Raw genomic sequence first — 18,542 nt, 5'->3', positions numbered from 1 at the left:
ACAGAATGACCTCCATAGTACCCGTAACAAAGTCTACTTCTAGTCTAACTGGATTCAGCTTTTTGGTTGTCTTTCTTTCTATTATAAAAACATTTGCATTTTGCAATAAAATTCTTCTATTCAATTCATTTTATAAATTAAGAAGTATGGCAGTTTCTTTATAAAGAACAAGGAATCGCCCATTTTCTAAGGCCATTATTCGTTTGTTGTTATGCTTTTATAACATTTAGAGAATGTGCAAAATGCCATTTGATGTACCAAGAGGAATGGCTGTGGCATCACATGACGTAGAGCAAATTCTGTTACCTAATGGTGGGGTGGAAGGGAAATAGAACCAAAAGGTTACTAAGAGCCAAGAGTAACAAGTAAGAGGGAAAAAAAAAAGTGCAAAGCTTGCTGGGCAGACTGGATGGGCCATTTGGTCGTCTTCTGCCGTCATTTCTGTTTCTGTTTCATTACCCACTATTACAATAGAGGTGAGTGCGCTGAAAGAGGACAGGGTGAGAAGGCAAAACAAGAGGAAAGCGTCTTAAAGGAAGTAAGGAGAGAAGTCTGAGGTATAAAAAGGACAGAGGAGCAGCAGGTGGTTGAGGACTGACAGATTTCATATGTTCTTCTTGCAATAGGTTTTGTTCCGCATCTTCTTTTTGTGCAGAGTAACCAAAGGTGTTCTATAGAAGAACCACAATGAACCCTTTATCATTTAGTGGAAAACCAAGCTACATTCATCCAAAATCTCCTTCTCTTCATCTGACCATTCTGATATTTTCTGTTGCTTTCCTTATTTGAAGGTGAATGAGTCTAGAGGTTGAAGAATCGATGCCATCAGTTGACTTGCTTTATTGAATAGGTTTAGTAATTTGTCCTAGCAATATTGATGAAAATCATACCCTTAACATTCTGATTGAAATAACTGTAGGACACCTTCGATCTTACGGTGGCTTTTGAATTTTGTTGATTATCCCCTTCAAAATTTATTCTTGGAAAACTCATTAGAAAACTCATTGAGACTTAGCCCAAACTGATACAGCTGGCATAAGACAGCAAACCTTTCCCCCCCCCCCCCCCCTTTTCAGTATCTTGAAAATATTGCTCTGTAAGACCTAGATTTGAAGAGGACTTTGCAGTTCTCACAGATTTCAAGCATGCTGCTGAGCTTCGAAACTACATAGAGGTCTAGAATTTTCTGCGCAGTGTTACATCAGCGAGGCTTGACATTTCATTTTTCTGCCCAGCTGAAGACTAGTATTTGGTTGTCTTCATGCCTATTAGATTGTAAGATCCTTAGAGCCTCATGCAAAGAGAAAGTCTGTCCAGGTGGTTGATGCCAACTATTACCAAAATGAAAGAGCAAAATACCTTTACGCTATTGGGAGATGACATTCAGATGTCTGGTAGGTAATACAAGACTTTATTAGATTAACATAGTAAATAACCTAGTAAATGTTATAGCATGTTTGGTTGTCTTAAAAGTAGGGTAAAGTAATAGAATACTAAGGTAAATTTTGGATGTTTTATTGTTAGACACCATAAAAGAGTCCATTCAAAAAAGGGAATAAACTTTCCAATAATATACTGTATGCCATAAAATCTTTGCCCTCTCTATGGTTCCAGTTCCAATGATTATTATGGTTTCAAAGACTTTTTGCTTCCAGAGCGGTGAAAGCAGTGGTGAAGATGATAATGGGGTGCCCTCCTCTGGCGAGAGGAGACAGACATTGAAATGGTGGAAGGTGCCGTCATCATGGGCATGGAAAACCAGGGGCTGCAGAAAGGCAATAAAGTAGACTGGTGGGCCTTTATAACTTCTGGATCGGGATACACCGTTTGGCAAATAGGCAGCATAAATATTGGTCCAAAGCCCGATGAGGGAATGGGTGATAAGTACTGGCAAGCAGAACAGATGGTGCTCGATTCTCTGCAACGACTGGGTTGGCGGTTATGTTGGCCAAACATGGATGGCTGGAAATGAGCAATCTGACTCTTCTTGATATCACAGTCCGTTCTTTGTTCTCGACGTCGTTTTACAGTTGAAGCTATATGCTCATGTTCATTTCTGAACTGACTTGTACTGGCAACCAACTTCTGAGAGGTTGAAAGCTTTTCGAGTAGAAAATGTTGTCTGCCGTTACTTAAAGATGACGAGGCGCATTCATTTTCTTGGATGGTGCAGTAACTTGTAGTGATGCGTTTGTGATTGCCTTCCGTTTCCTCACTGTTTGGATTAATGGGCTCAGGCTCTAGCCCTAGTGCGAACCCTTTGACACTAGCCTTTCTTTTCATTCTTATTAATAACTGAAAAGAATATCTGTTGAAATGTTGATTGTAAGAACTGGAACAAAGAAAATTAGAACAATTTTAATAAGTAAAAGCTACTAAAAAAAACCCAAAGAGCTTTATTTACATATTTTTGTTCTTTCCAACAATTTATACATGTGTGCAGGTAAATCTGCAATTACTAAACAGTACGTTTTTGGAATTAAAACTGTTGAATCATTTCCATAGCATGATCGATTATTTATGCTGTATTGCTAAGTTTATTGTTTTTGTTTGTACTTGCCCTTTGAGAATTGGTGCAAAATCTGCTGATACCCGCGAACCTTGCATCTGTACAGATATTTTTAAAAATTACCTCTAGGTTTTTAAAACATTCGTAGGCACCTTTGCAGCAGAATGCCCTGTAGGTATATTATGGGGATTGGCTTTTTTAAAACAAATGGGCAATATGAAAAAAATGCACTCACGGTGCCTACTAAAAATGCAAAATGTTTGTTGTTTTTCGTTTCAGCAAATAGTGCGCACTATTTGCTGAGAAATTAAAAAAAAAAAAAAAAGGCAGCCCCATTATCAGGCCAGGGCTGGAGCCTACCCAACTGAGATGAGCTGAGCCAAGCCCAGATGGGACCTCCTGCTCCCCTCCACACCCCTCACCCCCTCTTAAGTAAACAGGGCTTATCGCTTCCGTGGGGTCTTGCAACAGCAAAGGGGCAGGAGAAATGCACATTCACTTGTGCCCCGCCATAGTATTTTCAGAAGCATGAAAAAACTTGAATGGGTAAATGTGAAAAGGTTATTTAGTCTTTCAGATAAATACAAGGACTAGGGGGCACTCCATGAAGTTAGCAAGTAGCACATTTAAAACAAATCGGAGACAAATTCTTTTTCATTCAACACACAATTAAGCTCTGGGGGAATTAATTGTGGTTAAGGCAGTTAGTGTAGCTGGGTTTAAAAAAGGTCTGGATAAGTTCCTGGAGGAGAAGTCCATAAACTGTTATTAGTCAATAGGAAATAGCCACTGCTTGTTGCTGACATTAGTAGCATGGGATCTATTTAATGTTTGGGTACTTGCCAGGTTCTTTTGGCCTGGATTGGCCACTGTTGGAAACAGGATGCTGGGCTTGATGGACCCTTGGTCTGACCCAGTATGGCATGTTCTTATGTAAAAATGGTGCCGGTTGACCCTGAGACCAGTGCCAAAGTGATGTCAAAATGGCACCAGTTTCAGGTCTGGCTGGTGCCAGTTTGAAAGAGACTTTGATGGAATAGGAGTGAGTAGGCATCACTTGTGCCCCTGGTTGCTGCTGACCCCCATAGAAGGGGGAAAGTCGAGCCTGGGAAGACCTCGAGCTGCAGATCACTTAAGGGGAATGGGAAGGAGGTCAGTGAGACCCTGGTTCAGCCCAGCCAGGTAGGGCTAGGTCCTGACATCTTGGGTGGGGGCCTGGGGAGACCCCGGGAATTGATGATGGGGGGCCTGGAGAGGCTCCGTTTTAATTTTTATTTTGGTTTGGCAAACAAAAATCAAAATAGAAACATTAAAATGAACCATAAAAAACGATCACCCAAAAACAAACAAAAATGCAAAAATGTGGGCCGCACATCCATAGTGCATTAAAAAAATTGTAGGAAAAGGAACTATGCTGAACTTAGAGGGGGGGTACTTAAAATTGAAATGTCCCTTTCTAGAAATGTAGGGGTTTTTTTTACTTTAAAAGTTATTATTGTGCATCTGGATGGAACACAATAATAACATATAATTAGCTATGAATTGATATTTTAAAAGGCTGTTATTTATCAGCTACATCCGAGATTCCCAAACCTGTCCGTGGGGACCTCCAGTCCGGTTTTCAGGACACCCATACTGAATATGCACAACATGTGCATGCAGATTTCTCTCATGCATATTCATGGTGGATATCCTGAAAACCCGACTGGCTAGGGGCTCCCTCAGGACAGGTTTGGGAGTCACTGAGCTATATACTTCCTGAAGCTTGACAGGTGCTTTAACGTTTTCCTGTGTCCCTCAAACAACTGGACACCTCAGGAGGGGAACAGGAAGATTATGAGAGACAATTCACCCAGACTATGGCTGACAGCTGCCTGAGCCCCCCCCACGGAATGTTCCAGGCCTTTTGGAAATCCAGGGTAGAGTTGATGTCAAAACATTATTGGGCATAGTTTCTACAAATTCTTTCAAAGCATTTCAGCTGTGAACTAAGGAATAATAAACTCAGGAAATATCCTGTCCCTAAGTTAGGACACTGAGTGCAGAGTTTTGACCAGAAAAGCAGGAAAAGTAAATTTACTAACACGACTGACTGTAGCTAAAGCTACAAGCATTAAACCAATTGCGCTTTGAGACCCCCCCCTTGCTGTAGTCTGAAGATAATGAAACAAAAAATGTAGAAAGCAGTAGTGTGGAAATGCAAAGCATTTTGATTAAACTGTACTATTGCTTGGCAACATAAAATCTCCCAGAGAAACAACCATACCTAGTACACCGAACGTTTGCATGTGCCAGACACTTAACTGGACTGGTGAGTCTGATAAATCTGTCCAGCTCCCCTACACAACTGATCTACGCTTCTTTTTTTAATAAACAGAAAAATATTTTTGGACTGTTGCTGTCCCTATTTTTTTAATTCTCGTAAGCAAGCACTGTCTTTCAGCATCCTTTCATGACTATTTTCAAAAAGCAGAAAAAAAATGTAAGCAGCACAAGCATCAATATTCACCGTTTCCTCGTAAATGATCTGCAAGCCATGGCACTGCAAAGCTTTGTATACGGAGCTCCTGATACTACTCTGAGCACACCACAGTACTGGAATTTTTAAATATAAATACCCATACAGGTTCTCCTGGAGAAATCACCCTTTGAAAGGTGGATCATGAAACGGTTCAGGTTTTTACCCTTATTTGTTAAAATTGGTGTCACCTGTTCTCTGTTGCTGTCCACGCCTTCTGAGCAAAGCCCGCTTTATCTATTGCTGGTTTGTGGATAATGTTTCAAAGTGAAATATTCATGACCGAGTGAAACAATTTGTGTAAGGGTTCAAGAACATCACAATAGTGATTGTGTAGCATGGACATGACATCACAATGTGATCTCCTTTCAGAAACATAGGGATCATAATAGGTAAATAAGCACAATTAGAAATATGAGAGATGAGCACACGCCATGTTCCTTATGCTGTATAAAGGAATGGCTTCCCTTTGCAAAACACCAGTTCGCTTATTAAGGAAACATTGTAGAAAATAAATTAGAAATTATTGGTCGACTTTTTTTGTTTTAAAATAGTTGAGGGTTTTTTGGGGTTTTTTTTTAAGCAGAGTTGGAGACGTGGTTTCAGAGTAGACATATTGGTATTGCAATCAAGCTGCTCAAGATATGTGATCCTTCTTGAACCAATTCTTGCTCTCCCTGTAGATGTATGAGTGTCAGAAACAGAACAGCCTGGAGTTTTTTTTTTAAAAAAAGCAAACATTCATCTACAGTAACAATGTAATAATGAGAGGCTTTTCTCTTGAGAAAATTAGAATAATGGAATATATTAAAGAAATTCTTGTAGGTAAAAAGAAAACAGTGCTTGATTGGTAACAACTGGACCATTTCAAAGCTCCTCTAATTAAGTAAAAGGCTGTGATTCTTTAATGATGACAAGATCAATAAATTCTTGCAATGCATAGAAACCCATTCTTCAGTAAGTGTGCATGCTGCACATAGTGTGTATAATTTTCTAATAATGAGCAGGATTTTTGTGCTCATTATTTCTCCTTAGGCATCAATGTCTAAACATAAATTACTTCAGCTGACAGAACTCTAAATCTCTTGCTTCTGCATGACACATGCTGTCAACTGTCATTGGTGGAATGCAAATTATAATTAACAATCTAGAAGTATTGGATTGTACAAAATACTTATACTTGTCCATATTAAAATATTGGGCCATGATCCACTAAGGGAGCTGAAAGTTTGCATTAGTTAATTGCACAATTTATAAGGTTTATGAATGCAAACAGGCCTCCTAGATGCTATTACACTAGCAAACAAAAACAAGTGTTCATTTTGATTAAATATGCTGTAACATAATCATGTTATTTATAGAGTGCCATCTCGAGGGTTGTACAAATTTATTCATAAGAACATAAGAAATTGCCATACTGGATCAGACCAAGAGTCCATCAAGCCCAGCATCCTGTTTCCAACAGAGGCCAAAACCAGGCCACAAGAACCTGGCAATTACCCAAACACTAAGAAGATCCCATGCTACTGATGCAATTAATAGCAGTGGCTATTCCCTAAGTAAACTTGATTAATAGCAGTTAATGGACTTCTCCTCCAAGAACTTATCCAAACCTTTTTTAAACCCAGCTACACTAACTGCACTAACCACATCCTCTAGCAACAAATTCCAGAGCTTTATTGTGTGTTGAGTGAAAAAGAATTTGCTCCGATTAGTCTTAAATGTGCTACTTGCTAACTTCATGGAATGCCCCCTAGTCCTTCTATTATCCGAAAGTGTAAATAACCGATTCACATCTACTCGTTCAAGACCTCTCATGATCTTAAAGACCTCTATCATTCTTTGCCAGATAACTTACAATCTAAGGGCCTAATTCATGCAGGAGTGAATTTTCCAAGGAGGTAGGCGCATAAAAGTAGCAGATATATGGGCTTTTGAAAATTCATCTCTATGGAGTGAATTTTCAAAGGGATTACGTGCATAACAGTAGCAAGTTTCAAAAGTCTATTTATGTGTATAAACCCTTTTGAAAATTACTCCCTAATGAAGTAATTTTCAAAAGGATTTACACAGTAAAAGTAGCATCCATCCTAGCAGTTTTCAAAAGTCCAGTTACGTGTGTAAAGGTCTTTTGAAAATCACCTCCTAAAATGTTTCTCTCATTCTATTCTAGGGGGAGAAACAAGTAGGGAACGTATGCAGAGGCATGGCTTCAGGAATGCTTTCCAACGTACCAACCTGCTGTCCCACCACAGGACATCGGGGGGGGGGGGGGGGGGGAATGTACAACTCCCACCAAGTTCCCTAACCTCAGTCTCTGCAGAATGTAGGAAGTGTTCATCCATCTCCTTTTCCTGCAGAAGCCACTACTACACCGAGGCATTTCATGATCCAGATTTATTCTAGGGATCTTTCCTCCAAAGCATTGGGGGAGGTGACGCTGAAGACGTCATCCTTCTCCAGCTGTTAGTTATTTTTCCCTGTCTCTGCCTGTATTATTCTGGGCCAAACTGTTGGCAGGGTGAGGGTGCTGGTAAACCTTCACAGCCTGTAACTGTTTTCCATTAAAAGCAAAGAGGGAGTGTTGGAGGCTTGGTTCTCTGACCTGATATTGATCCTCTAGCCAGTTGTGGACAAGCTTGTCGCTACCGTGCATTTTCGTGCCATTGGCTCATTCCAGAATACAGTGGCTGTGGGGGCTGGATAGACCAGTCATTGTTTTCAAGGCATTTCAGCCAAGTACTTAGGCTTTGTTGAAACGGGTCAGGATGTACATCAAGTATTCACAGCAGCTTACAGAGCAGCAGGAGATGAAGTGTGCTTTTTTTTTTTTATATATATAGCTGGCATGCTGAAGGTAGTAGGTGCAATCCATTGCACCTTTGTTGCTCTCACTCCTCACCCAGGAGAGAAATGGCATAACAAGAAGGTTTTCCACACCTTGAATGTGCAAGCTGCATGCAGTGCGCAGATGAAGATCCTTAGTGTTGTCTCCAAGTTTTTCGGAAGCAGCAATGACTCCATCCTGGTGCAGTCAGCAGTGGCTCAGAATTTCACTGAAGGGAAATATGGCGAAGGCTGATTGCTTAATAAGTTTGAAATAGAAGTCAAAACAAAGCTTAAGCTAAAATGTCAAAATGTAAGCTCTCCGGGGTGGGTACTGAAAGTGGAATAGTGCACACTTTCCAATTTTTTGCAGGAGATGTTGGTTACAGCTGCAAAGCTCATGCCTGTGAGTGTCACAAACAGCAGTACAAATCCGGTATAATGAGGCGCGCACAAGAAACAGAATGATCATAGAATGTACAATTAGTGTTTTGAAAAGCCAGTTCTGCCTTGATCACTCTGGTGCTAACCTTTAAAAAGGAGATAGAGCAGCTCTTAAACTAGAACAAAGGGTGCTGAGCAACGCATGGTTCGGAGGGAGGTATCTTCAAAGGATACTAATGATGCATTAGAATTAGGGCATCCCGAGAATGAGGTTCCAATAATAAGAAAAGTAGTCCAAGTGCCTGTAACTAAAAACTCATCTGAGCTAAAAGATTCCAATTTAACACTATCAATTAAAAGCAGAATGAAAATACAAATAAAAAACACACTTTGAAATGTTTGTATGCTAATGCCAGAAGTAAGATGGGATAATGAGAATGTATAGTAGTGAATGATGACATAGACTTAATTGGCATCTCAGAGACATGGTGGAAGGAGGACAACCAATGGGACAGTGCTATACCGGGATACAAATTATATCGCAATGACAGAGAGGAGCATCTGGGAAGATTCCCACGTAGATACCACTATAGGGTTTCTGCAGCGTGGTACTCACAGCGACTGAAGATAAGCAGAAGTTCCGAAGAAAGCCTTGGGAAGTGAGGCAGACAGGAGTCCTGATGAAAGGCCCTCCGAGGAGCAGATAGCCAAGAGACAAGGAAGGGCCCCCGAGGAGTGGGTACCCGATAGTCTCTCACCACGGGAGCAGGAACCGCAACAACGCTGAAGATCGAGAAGGTAGATACAGCAAGTGAACTCGTTGCCAAGTCACCGGCTGACTGGGTTGGCGAGCTTAAGTATTGAAGTTGAATGATGTCATCTGGTGGGGACACCCCCGAGGTTCCCGCCATGATGTGGTTAGAACAGGTTGGAGAGCATGTGCGCACAACTAAGGAACCCCGAGAGTAAGATGGTGGTCGGCAGCATCCATGCTGCTCAAGAAGGCCCAGGGATGGAGGCCGGAAAGCCTGTGGTAGCTGGCTGATGCCGCGTGTTCACCCAACAGAGCCAATGCAGTAAAAAGAGAGGTGAACAGCAGCGGACGCAGCCGTCTGCGGCCATGGAGCATAACAGAAATGCTAACAGAAATTAGGGAAACTAACCAAATTTGTAGTGCAGTAATAATGGGAGATTTCAATTACCCCAATATTGACTACGTAAGTGAAATAGTGCATGCAAGAGAAGTAAAGTTCCTGGATGAAATAAAACACAGTTTTATGGAGCAATTGGTTAAGGAGCCAATGAGAGAGAGCAATTTTAGATCTAATTCTCAGCTGAGCACAGGATTTGGTGAGAGAGGTAACTGTGGTGGGGGTCGCTTGGCAATAGTGATCATAATATGATCAAATTGGAAGGGGGACAGTTAGCGAATCGATGGCTCTAGTGCTAAACTTTCAAAAGGAGAACTTTGATAAAATGAGAAAAATAGAAAAAAAAAGCTGAAAGGAGCAACTACAAAGATAAAAAGTGTGCAAGAGGCATGGACATTGTTAAAAAATACCATCCTGGTGGGGAAGCAAGATGGCTGCCCATTGAACAACAGGCGATAAACGGTCCTCCTGTGCTGGAATATTTCCTTTCTTTATATTTATTGCCGAGATGCCGCACACAAAACGAAAGGCTAAACTCAAAGGAGTAGAGCCTTTAAAAATACCTGAAATGATTCAGATGAAACTAGAGGAGTGTTTTTCGGCAAACCTCGCCCAGACACCCGGTGTGAAAGCCGCTATGGAGGAGGACTTGGAGCGAAGTCCACATCCTTTGGCTGACGAGATCTCGTTGACCCCGGGGGCACCGGCTGTACCAACACCTCCAGGAGCGTCACTGAGTACGGACGCTCCAGAAACGGAGGGACTTCAAGAGAGAACGAGAGCGGAGCACCTTGAGGAAGTGGGTGCCGGGAGCAGTAAAATTATACGCGGATTGGAGGAAGATTTGAAAAAACTTGCTGAGATTACGCCTTTGCCCAAATCTGCGGTGAATATCGTTACATCAACCCCGGAAGAACTTCGTGGATTGACTTTCGGCTCCCCTGAAACAATGAGCCCAACTCCCGATGGAGGGAAATCAAACATTCATGGTGGTGCAGGTAAAACTGCTAAACCTGTTATAAATACATTGGACACATTACATTCTGCGATAGTAAGATTAGAAAATGCTGTTACTATGTTAACGGGGGTAGTAATGGAGACAAATAATGCCCTAAAGAAAAATATTGAAATGGTGGAACGACAGGAACAAAAAATTACAGATATGGAAATAAGACTGAAAAAAACTGAACATACACAACTAATTTAATTCAATCTGAGTTATTGAACAGTAAAAAGTTGGAGTATCTAGAAAATCATATGCGAATTCTGAACCTGAGGGTCCTAAATTTCCCTATAATACAACAATTGGCACCGGCTGAATTGTTTAAAAATTATGTTAGTCAGATTCTTAAAATGCCAGATTCTTGCATGCCAATTATAAGCAAAGCTTACTATTTACCATTGGGAAATAAAGGAAATCAGATTCAGCAAGAGAAGTCTCAGCAGGAAGAAATTAAAGGAGGAACAACTATAATAGATAATGGCTTGAATTTGACTGAATTTTTACAAAATTCGCAAGAATTGGAAATAACGAATAGAGGATCACTTTTAGTATCCTTTACATTTCAATCGGACAGAGATAATATATTAAAATTTTTCTTCAGATTCCGTTCATCTCTTTTCTATGGGCAGAAGATCTGGGTATTCCCAGACCTCACTAGAGCTACACAAATCAGGAGGAAGAAATTCCTTGCATACGACCTGAAGTTCTGGCTGAAGGAGGACAATTTATTTTACGTTATCCATGTAGATGTCTAGTGAGCTATAGGAATGCCAAATACATATTCCATGAACCCGACCAGCTAAGAATGTTGATAGACTCCCATAAAATACCGGTCAAGTAAATAGAGAGACGAGTGTTAAATGTTCAATGATTTATATATATTATTACCGTAAAAGCGCTCTGTTTTCTTTCTTGCTTCTCCTCTATTACCTATGTAACATGTTGGGTTTCTTGTGAAATATTTTTCTTTTTCTTTTTTCTTTACATTGGATTGTAAGTCCTAAATTTGTATGGTTTAAAGGACACCCATATTTCATTTGCAAGAGATTTTCTTGTAATTTTGTTAAACTGCAATAAAAATAAAATAAAAAAAAATACCATCCTAGAAGCACAGTCCAGATGTATTCCACACATTAAGAAAGGTGGAAGGATGGCAAAACGATTACCGGCATGGTTAAAAGGGGAGGTGAAAGAAGCTATTTTAGCCAAAAGATCTTCATTCAAAAATTGGAAGAAGGATCTGTTATGGTTAAGTGTGTTTGGTGGATCCTTGGGTGCTGTGGAGGGTGACAACGCCCACAGGGAGGAGCCCCATGAGGAACTACAGCACTGGGCTAGACTCTTAAAGACACAAACACAGAATTCTTTATTGCACAGCTCGTAGAGGACCATCAGAGGTGGCAGTAATGAGGCAGTCTTGTGTTGCAGTCTCAGGGACCTCTGCAGAGGGAGCCCTTCTCTCCTTTATGGTAAGGAGGCTTGAGAGGTAGAGTACCCACTAGATGTCAGCTGTTGATAAGCGATTCCACCAGGATTAGATGAAGAAGTACAGGCACCGAGGCAGGGAGAGCAGGCCCTCGAGCGAGTGCCTGTTCCCTGTAAGGCACCTGAAATAAAGCAGAGGGCCCCCGAGGAGTGGGTACCCAGGTTAGCAGTTACCCCGAAGGGCAGGTAAGGAGCTTCCAGCAGCAGCACGGAAGCGGCAGAGTAGTGTAGACAGGAACGGATTTGAGTCCTTGCTAATTCAGTGAGCTAGCAACATAGCAAAGATTAAATACCCGGATGGCGTGACGTCAGCATGAGGGAACGCCCTTGATGTTCGCGCCAAGAGTCGCATAAAGACGTGGATTGCACGCGCACCCTAGTAGGTACCTAGGAGGAGCAATGGCTGGAAGCTGCACCATAGCCATTCCGGGGATGCCAGGGAGGTCGGCTTGTAGACGTGGCGGCAGCCATCTTTCCTAGGTAAGCGTGAGTAGCCATGAATAAGGTGAGGCAAACGGGTGAAGCCTTCGAGCACTGATGGACGCAACATTACCCCTCTTCAAAGGGCATCCACACTATTTCCTACCAGGTCTTGGTTTTTGAGGATGCAATTTGTGGAAGTCCTGCAGCATCTCTTTATCCAGGATATTAGTCACTGGTGTCCAAGAGTTTTCTTCAGGACCATAACCTTCCCATGACAGAAGGTATTCCCATACTCTGCCTCATTTTCTCACATCGAGAACTGCGTCTACCTTGTATTCGATGTCTTCTTCAACATCAATAGATGGTACTTCAGGTATCTTGTTGGAGAACTCACTAAGGATCAATGGTTTCAATAGTGAGACATGGAATGCATTGTGGATCTTTAAAGTAGATGGTAGCTTCAGACTATAGGTGAGATTGCCCAGTCGTTGGAGAATGGGGAATGGTCCAATGAAGCAAGGAGCGAATCGAGCTGAAGGAAGTTTAAGTCTTAAGTGCTTAGTGGATAGCCAGACTTTATCACCAGGCTTGAATTCTGGAGCCTTGCAGTGATGAGCATCATATCCTTTCTTTGCTCGAAGTCCTGCTTTAATAAGCATCTCTTTTGTCTGAGTCCAAAGTTGATGGATATTCTTGGCAGTAAATTGAGCTGCCGGGGACGACACTGATAACAGAAGTGGCAGTGGTGGTAGTGGTAGTCGTCCGTAGACCACTTCGAAAGGAGTTAATCCAGTGGATGTTGCTGGATGAGAATTAATGGCAAATTCTGTCTATTGCAATAGTTCACTCCAATCATTCTGGCAAGTATTCACGTAGGCACGAATGAACTGCTTGAGTGTCCTGTTCATTCTCTCTGTTTGCCCATTGGATTGTGGATGGTATGCTGATGTGAAGTTGAGTGAAATATCGAACTTCTTACATAATGCCTTCCAGAAGTTAGTTGTGAATTGGGCTCCTCGATCGGAGGCTATGTGCTTAGGTAAGCCATGCAGGCCGAAGATGTGCGCAATGAATAACTTGGCGAGCTCCATGGCGGTGGGTAAGCCTGGGAGAGCCACAAAATAAGCCATCTTCGAGAACCGATCTACGGTTACCCAGATAGTGTTGTTTCCTCCAGAAGATGGTAAATCTACCACGAAGTCTGTAGCAATATGTGTCCATGGTTCTTCTGGTACTGGCAAGAGTTGGAGTAGACCCCAAGGATGCCCAGGCGGTGTCTTCTGTATAGTGCAGTTAGCACAGGAAGCAACGTAGGTGAAAGTGTCTTCCTTCATGGTAGGCCACCAATAGAAGGATTGGAGCTTAGACAGAGTTCTACATTGCCTAGGATGTCCTGAAAGTTTAGAGTCGTGGGCCCAAGCCAATAACTTCTTTCTGAGGTTTTTGGGTACGATAGTTTTCCCTGCAGGTACTGAGTGAGTAGCTGCCAAAATAACCTGTTCTGGGTCTATGATGTGTTGCGGTTCCTCTGGAATGTCCTCAGAGAGGAATGAGCGAGATAAAGCGTCAGCTCTAATGTTCTTGTCTCCAGGACGGTATTTGAGCACAAAGTTGAATCTGTTGAAAAACAGAAACCATCTCACTTATCTATGATTCAGGCGCTGTGCGTGGCAGAGATATTCCAAATTCTTATGGTCTGTGAAGACCGTGACTTGATGTTGCACTCCTTCAAGCCAAGGGCGCCATTCTTTGAATGCCATCTTAATAGCCAGAAACTCTTTATCTCCTATTCCATAATTTTTCTCTGCAGGAGAGAAGCGACGGGAGAAGAATGAGCATGGATGTGGAACCTTGGAGTCACCAGCTTGGCTTAATATAGCCCCTACACCAATGTCTGAGGCTTGGTGGGGTCCAGATGTTGAAGACACGGCTTACTTGAAAAGGCATCTTTCAATTTTTGGAATGCAGCTTTAGCCTCTGGAGACCAATTAGCCACATTGGCACCTTTCTTCATCATAGCTGTAAGCGGCACTGTAAATGAGGAGTAGTTCTTGATAAAGGTCCTGTAATAGTTGGTGAAACCTAAAGCATCTGAGAGCTTTTAACCCGGTGGGTTGCGCCCATTTCTTGATACTCTCCAGCTTGTGTGGATCCATTTGGAAGCCTTGATTGGAAACGATGTAGCCCAAGAAAGGCACTGATTCCTTGTGAAATTCACATTTGGATAGCTTGGCATAGAGATGGTTCTCACGGAGCCTTAGCAGCACCCTCTTAACATCCTTCAGATGAGTGGTCATGTCTTGAGAGAATATCAATATGTCATCCAGATAAATCACGACACACTTAAAGAACATAAGAACATAAGAACATGCCATACTGGATCAGACCAAGGGTCCATCAAGCCCAGCATCCTGTTTCCAACAGTGGCCGATCCAGGCCATAAGAACCTGGCAAGTACCCAAAAACTAAGGCTATTCCATGTTACCGTTGCTAGTAATAGCAGTGGTTATTTTCTAAGTCAACTTAATAAATAGTAGGTAATGGACTTCTCCTCCAAGATCTTATCCAATCCTTTTTTAAACACAGCTATACTAACTGCACTGAACACATCCTCTGGCAACAAATTCCAGAGTTTAATTGTGCGTTGAGTAAAAAAGAACTTTCTCCGATTAGTTTTAAATGTGCCACATGCTAACTTTATGGAGTGCCCCCTAGTCTTTCTATTATCCGAAAGAGTAAATAACCGATTCATATCTACCCATTCTAGACCTCTCATGATTTTAAACACCTCTATCTGCCATCTCTCTTCTCCAAGCTGAAAAGTCCTAACCTCTTTAGTCTTTCCTAATAGGGGAGCTGTTCCATTCCCTTTATCATTTTGGTCGCCCTTCTCTGTACCTTCTCCATTGCAATTATATCTTTTTTGAGATGCGACGACCAGAATTGTACACAGTATTCAAGGTGCGGTCTCACCATGGAGCGATACAGAGGCATTATGACATTTTCAGTTTTATTCACCATTCCCTTTCTAATAATTCCCAACATTCTGTTTGCTTTTTTGACTGCCGCAGCACACTGAACTACGATTTCAATGTGTTATCCACTATGACGCCTAGATCTCTTTCTTGGGTTGTAGCACCTAATATGGAACCTAACATTGTGTAACTATAGCATGGGTTATTTTTCCCTATATGCATCACCTTGCACTTATCCACATTAAATTTCATCTGCCATTTTGATGTCCAATTTTCCAGTCTCACAAGGTCTTCCTGCAATTTATTACAATCTGAACAATTTTGTATCATCTGCAAATTTGATTATCTCACTCATCGTATTTCTTTCCAGATCATTTATAAATATATTGAAAAGTAAGGGTCCCAAGACTGGAAGATTGGGCATCCAAATGGCAGAAAAATAACCCTTGCTGTAGTTACATGATGTTAGGTTCCATATTAGGAGCTACCAGCCAGGAAAAAGATCTAGGCATCATAGTGGATAATACTTTAAAATCATCGGCTCAGTGTACTGCAGCAGTCAAAAAAGCAAACAGAATGTTTGGAATTATTAGGAAGGGAATGGTTAATAAAATGGAAAATGTCATAATGCCTCTATATCCCTCCATGGTGAGACCGCACCTGGAATACTGTGTACAATTCTGGTCGCTGCATCTCAAAAAAGATATAGTTGCGATGGAGAAGGTACAGAGAAGGGCAACCAAAATGATGAAGGGGATGTAACAGCTCCCCTATGAGGAAAGGCTGAAGAGGTTAGGACTGTTCAGCTTGGAGAAGAGATGGCTGAGGGGGGAAATGACAGAGGTCTTTAAGATCATGAGAGGTCTTGAACGAGTAGATGTGAATCGGTTATTTACACTTTCGAATAATAGAAGGACTAGGGGGCATTCCATGAAGTTAGCAAGTAGCACATTTAAGACTAATCGGAGAAAATTCTTTTTCACTCAACGCACAATAAAGCTCTGGAATTTGTTGCCAGAGGATGTGGCTAGAGCAGTTAGTGTAGCTGGGTTCAAAAAAGGTTTGGATAAGTTCTTGGAGGAGAGGTCCATTAACAGCTATTAATCAAATTTACTTAGGGAATAGAAACATATAGAAACATAGAAATGACGGCAGAAGAAGACCAACGGCCCATCCAGTCTGCCCAGCAAGCCTTCGCACTTTTTATTTTCCTCATACTCATTGTTACTCTTGGCCATTAGTAATCTTTGGTTCTGTTTCCCTTCTCCCCTCCATTAATGTAGAGAGCAGTGTTGGAACTGCATCTAAGTGAAATATCTAGCTTAATTAGTTAGGGATAGCAACCGCCGCTATAAGCAAGCTACACCCATGCTTGTTTACCCTGACTATGTAATTCAGTCCTTGTTGGTTGTTGTCTGTATATAGATCCACATTTCTTCATCCCCCCTGCCATTGAAGCAGAGAGCTATGCTGGATATGCATTGCAAGTGAAGTATCAGACTTTCTCTCTTTCCGTTGAAGCAGAGAGCTGTACTGGATATGCATGAAGTATCAGTCTTTCTCCCTTGCTGTTGAAGCAGAGAGCTATGCTGGATATGCATTTAAAGTGAAATATCAGACTTTCTCTCTTTCCATTGAAGCAGAGAGCTGTACTGGATATGCATGAAGTATCAGACTTTCTCCCTTGCGTTGAAGCAGAGAGTAATATGCATTGAAAGTGAAGTATCAGACTTTCTCCCCTGCTGTAGAAGCAGAGAGCTGTGCTGGATATGCATTGGAAGTGAAGTATCAGGCTTATTTGGTTTGGAGTAGTATCCGCTGTAACAAGCAAGCTACTCCCTGCTTTTTTGTGAATGGAAATCCTTTTTTTTTTTCCCCACATTACCTCTTGCCGTTGAAGCTTAGAACAATGTTGGAGTCGCATTAACTGTGTATGTTTATTGAATAAGGGTATTATCTCTGGTAGTAGCCATCATTCCCACGAGCCACCCACTCTTCATACACATCCTCTAGACTTTATGGATCCACAGTGTTTATCCCACGCCTCTTTGAAGTCCTTCACAGTTCTGGTCTTCATCACTTCCTCCGGAAGGGCATTCCAGGCATCCACCACCCTCTCCGTGAAGAAATACTTCCTGATATTGGTTCTGAATCTTCCTCCCTGTAGTTTTAAATTGTGACCCCTGGTTCTGCTGATTTTTTTCCGACGGAAAAGGTTTGTCGTTATCTTTGGATCATTAAAACCTTTCAAGTATCTGAAAGTCTGTATCATATCACCTCTGCTCCTCCTTTCCTCCAGGGTGTACATATTTAGATTCTTCAATCTCTCCTCATAAGACATTCGATGAAGACCCTCCACCTTTTTGGTCGCCCTTCTCTGGACCGCCTCCATCTTGTCTCTGTCCCTTCGTAGATACGGTCTCCAGAACTGAGCACAGTACTCCAGGTGAGGCCTCACCTAGGACCTGTACAAGGGGATAATCACTTCCCTTTTCTTACTCGATATTCCTCTCTCTCTGCAGCCCAGCATTCTTCTGGCTTTAGCTATCGCCTTGTCACATTGTTTCGCCGACTTCAGATCATTAGACACTATCACCTCTAGGTCTTTCTCCTGCTCCATGGACATCAGCCCTTCACCCTCCATCAAATACAGTTCTTTCGGATTTACACACCCCATATGCATGACTTTGCACCACTGCTATTAATTGTATCAGTGGCATGGGATCTTCTTAGCGTTTGAGTAATTGCCAGGTTCTTGTGGCCTGGTTTGGCCTCTGTTGGAAACAGGATGCTGGGCTTGATGGACCCTTGGTCTGACCCAGCATGGCAATTTCTTATGTTCTTATTCATAGCCTGGATTGGCCACTGTTGGAAACAGGATGCTGGGCTTGATGAATCCTTGGGCTGACCCAGTATGGCATGTTCTTAATATTCGCCGTAGAAAGTGGCAGATATCATTGCTCCCCTGCATGGCATTCTTCAAGATGTGGATCTGGACCTGGGGCCAGAGCCAATGTGCCCACTTGCCGCAGACAGAGACAGTATGGCAAGGGGGAATGAGCTCCATTGCAGGGTCATAGTGGACTCTTTTGGAGATGCGTTTTGACACATAAGGCGTAGAAGGTTGTATAGAAGTGATAGTGTTCTAACTCCAACATTTGTCACTTCTCAAATTGGCACAAGCCCTAAAGAAGATGAATGCCAGGAGAAGTGCACTCTGTGGCCATCTGTCTGTTTTTTTAATTAATATGTTCAAATTTAAAATGTT

The 18,542-nt window shown here is 42.0% G+C and overlaps 1 protein-coding gene across 1 annotated transcript; it reads right to left on the bottom strand.

The window, feature by feature from the left end:
* Positions 1-1,592: 1,592 nt before the first annotated feature.
* On the bottom strand, positions 1,593-5,306 carry LOC115094568. The gene is made up of 2 exons (XM_029607757.1): positions 5,219-5,306; positions 1,593-2,332 (listed from the first exon to the last, which is right to left on the bottom strand). The coding sequence occupies exon 2, from the start codon at positions 2,281-2,283 to the stop codon at positions 1,627-1,629; it is 657 nt and encodes a 218-aa protein (XP_029463617.1). The 5' UTR covers positions 2,284-2,332; positions 5,219-5,306; the 3' UTR covers positions 1,593-1,626.
* Positions 5,307-18,542: the final 13,236 nt, after the last annotated feature.

Source organism: Rhinatrema bivittatum, chromosome 6, assembly GCF_901001135.1.
Source record: "Rhinatrema bivittatum chromosome 6, aRhiBiv1.1, whole genome shotgun sequence".
In the NCBI taxonomy this organism is placed as follows: domain Eukaryota; kingdom Metazoa; phylum Chordata; class Amphibia; order Gymnophiona; family Rhinatrematidae; genus Rhinatrema; species Rhinatrema bivittatum.
Note: the sequence above shows the minus strand (reverse complement) of the source record. Positions and strands in the feature narration are given on the sequence as shown.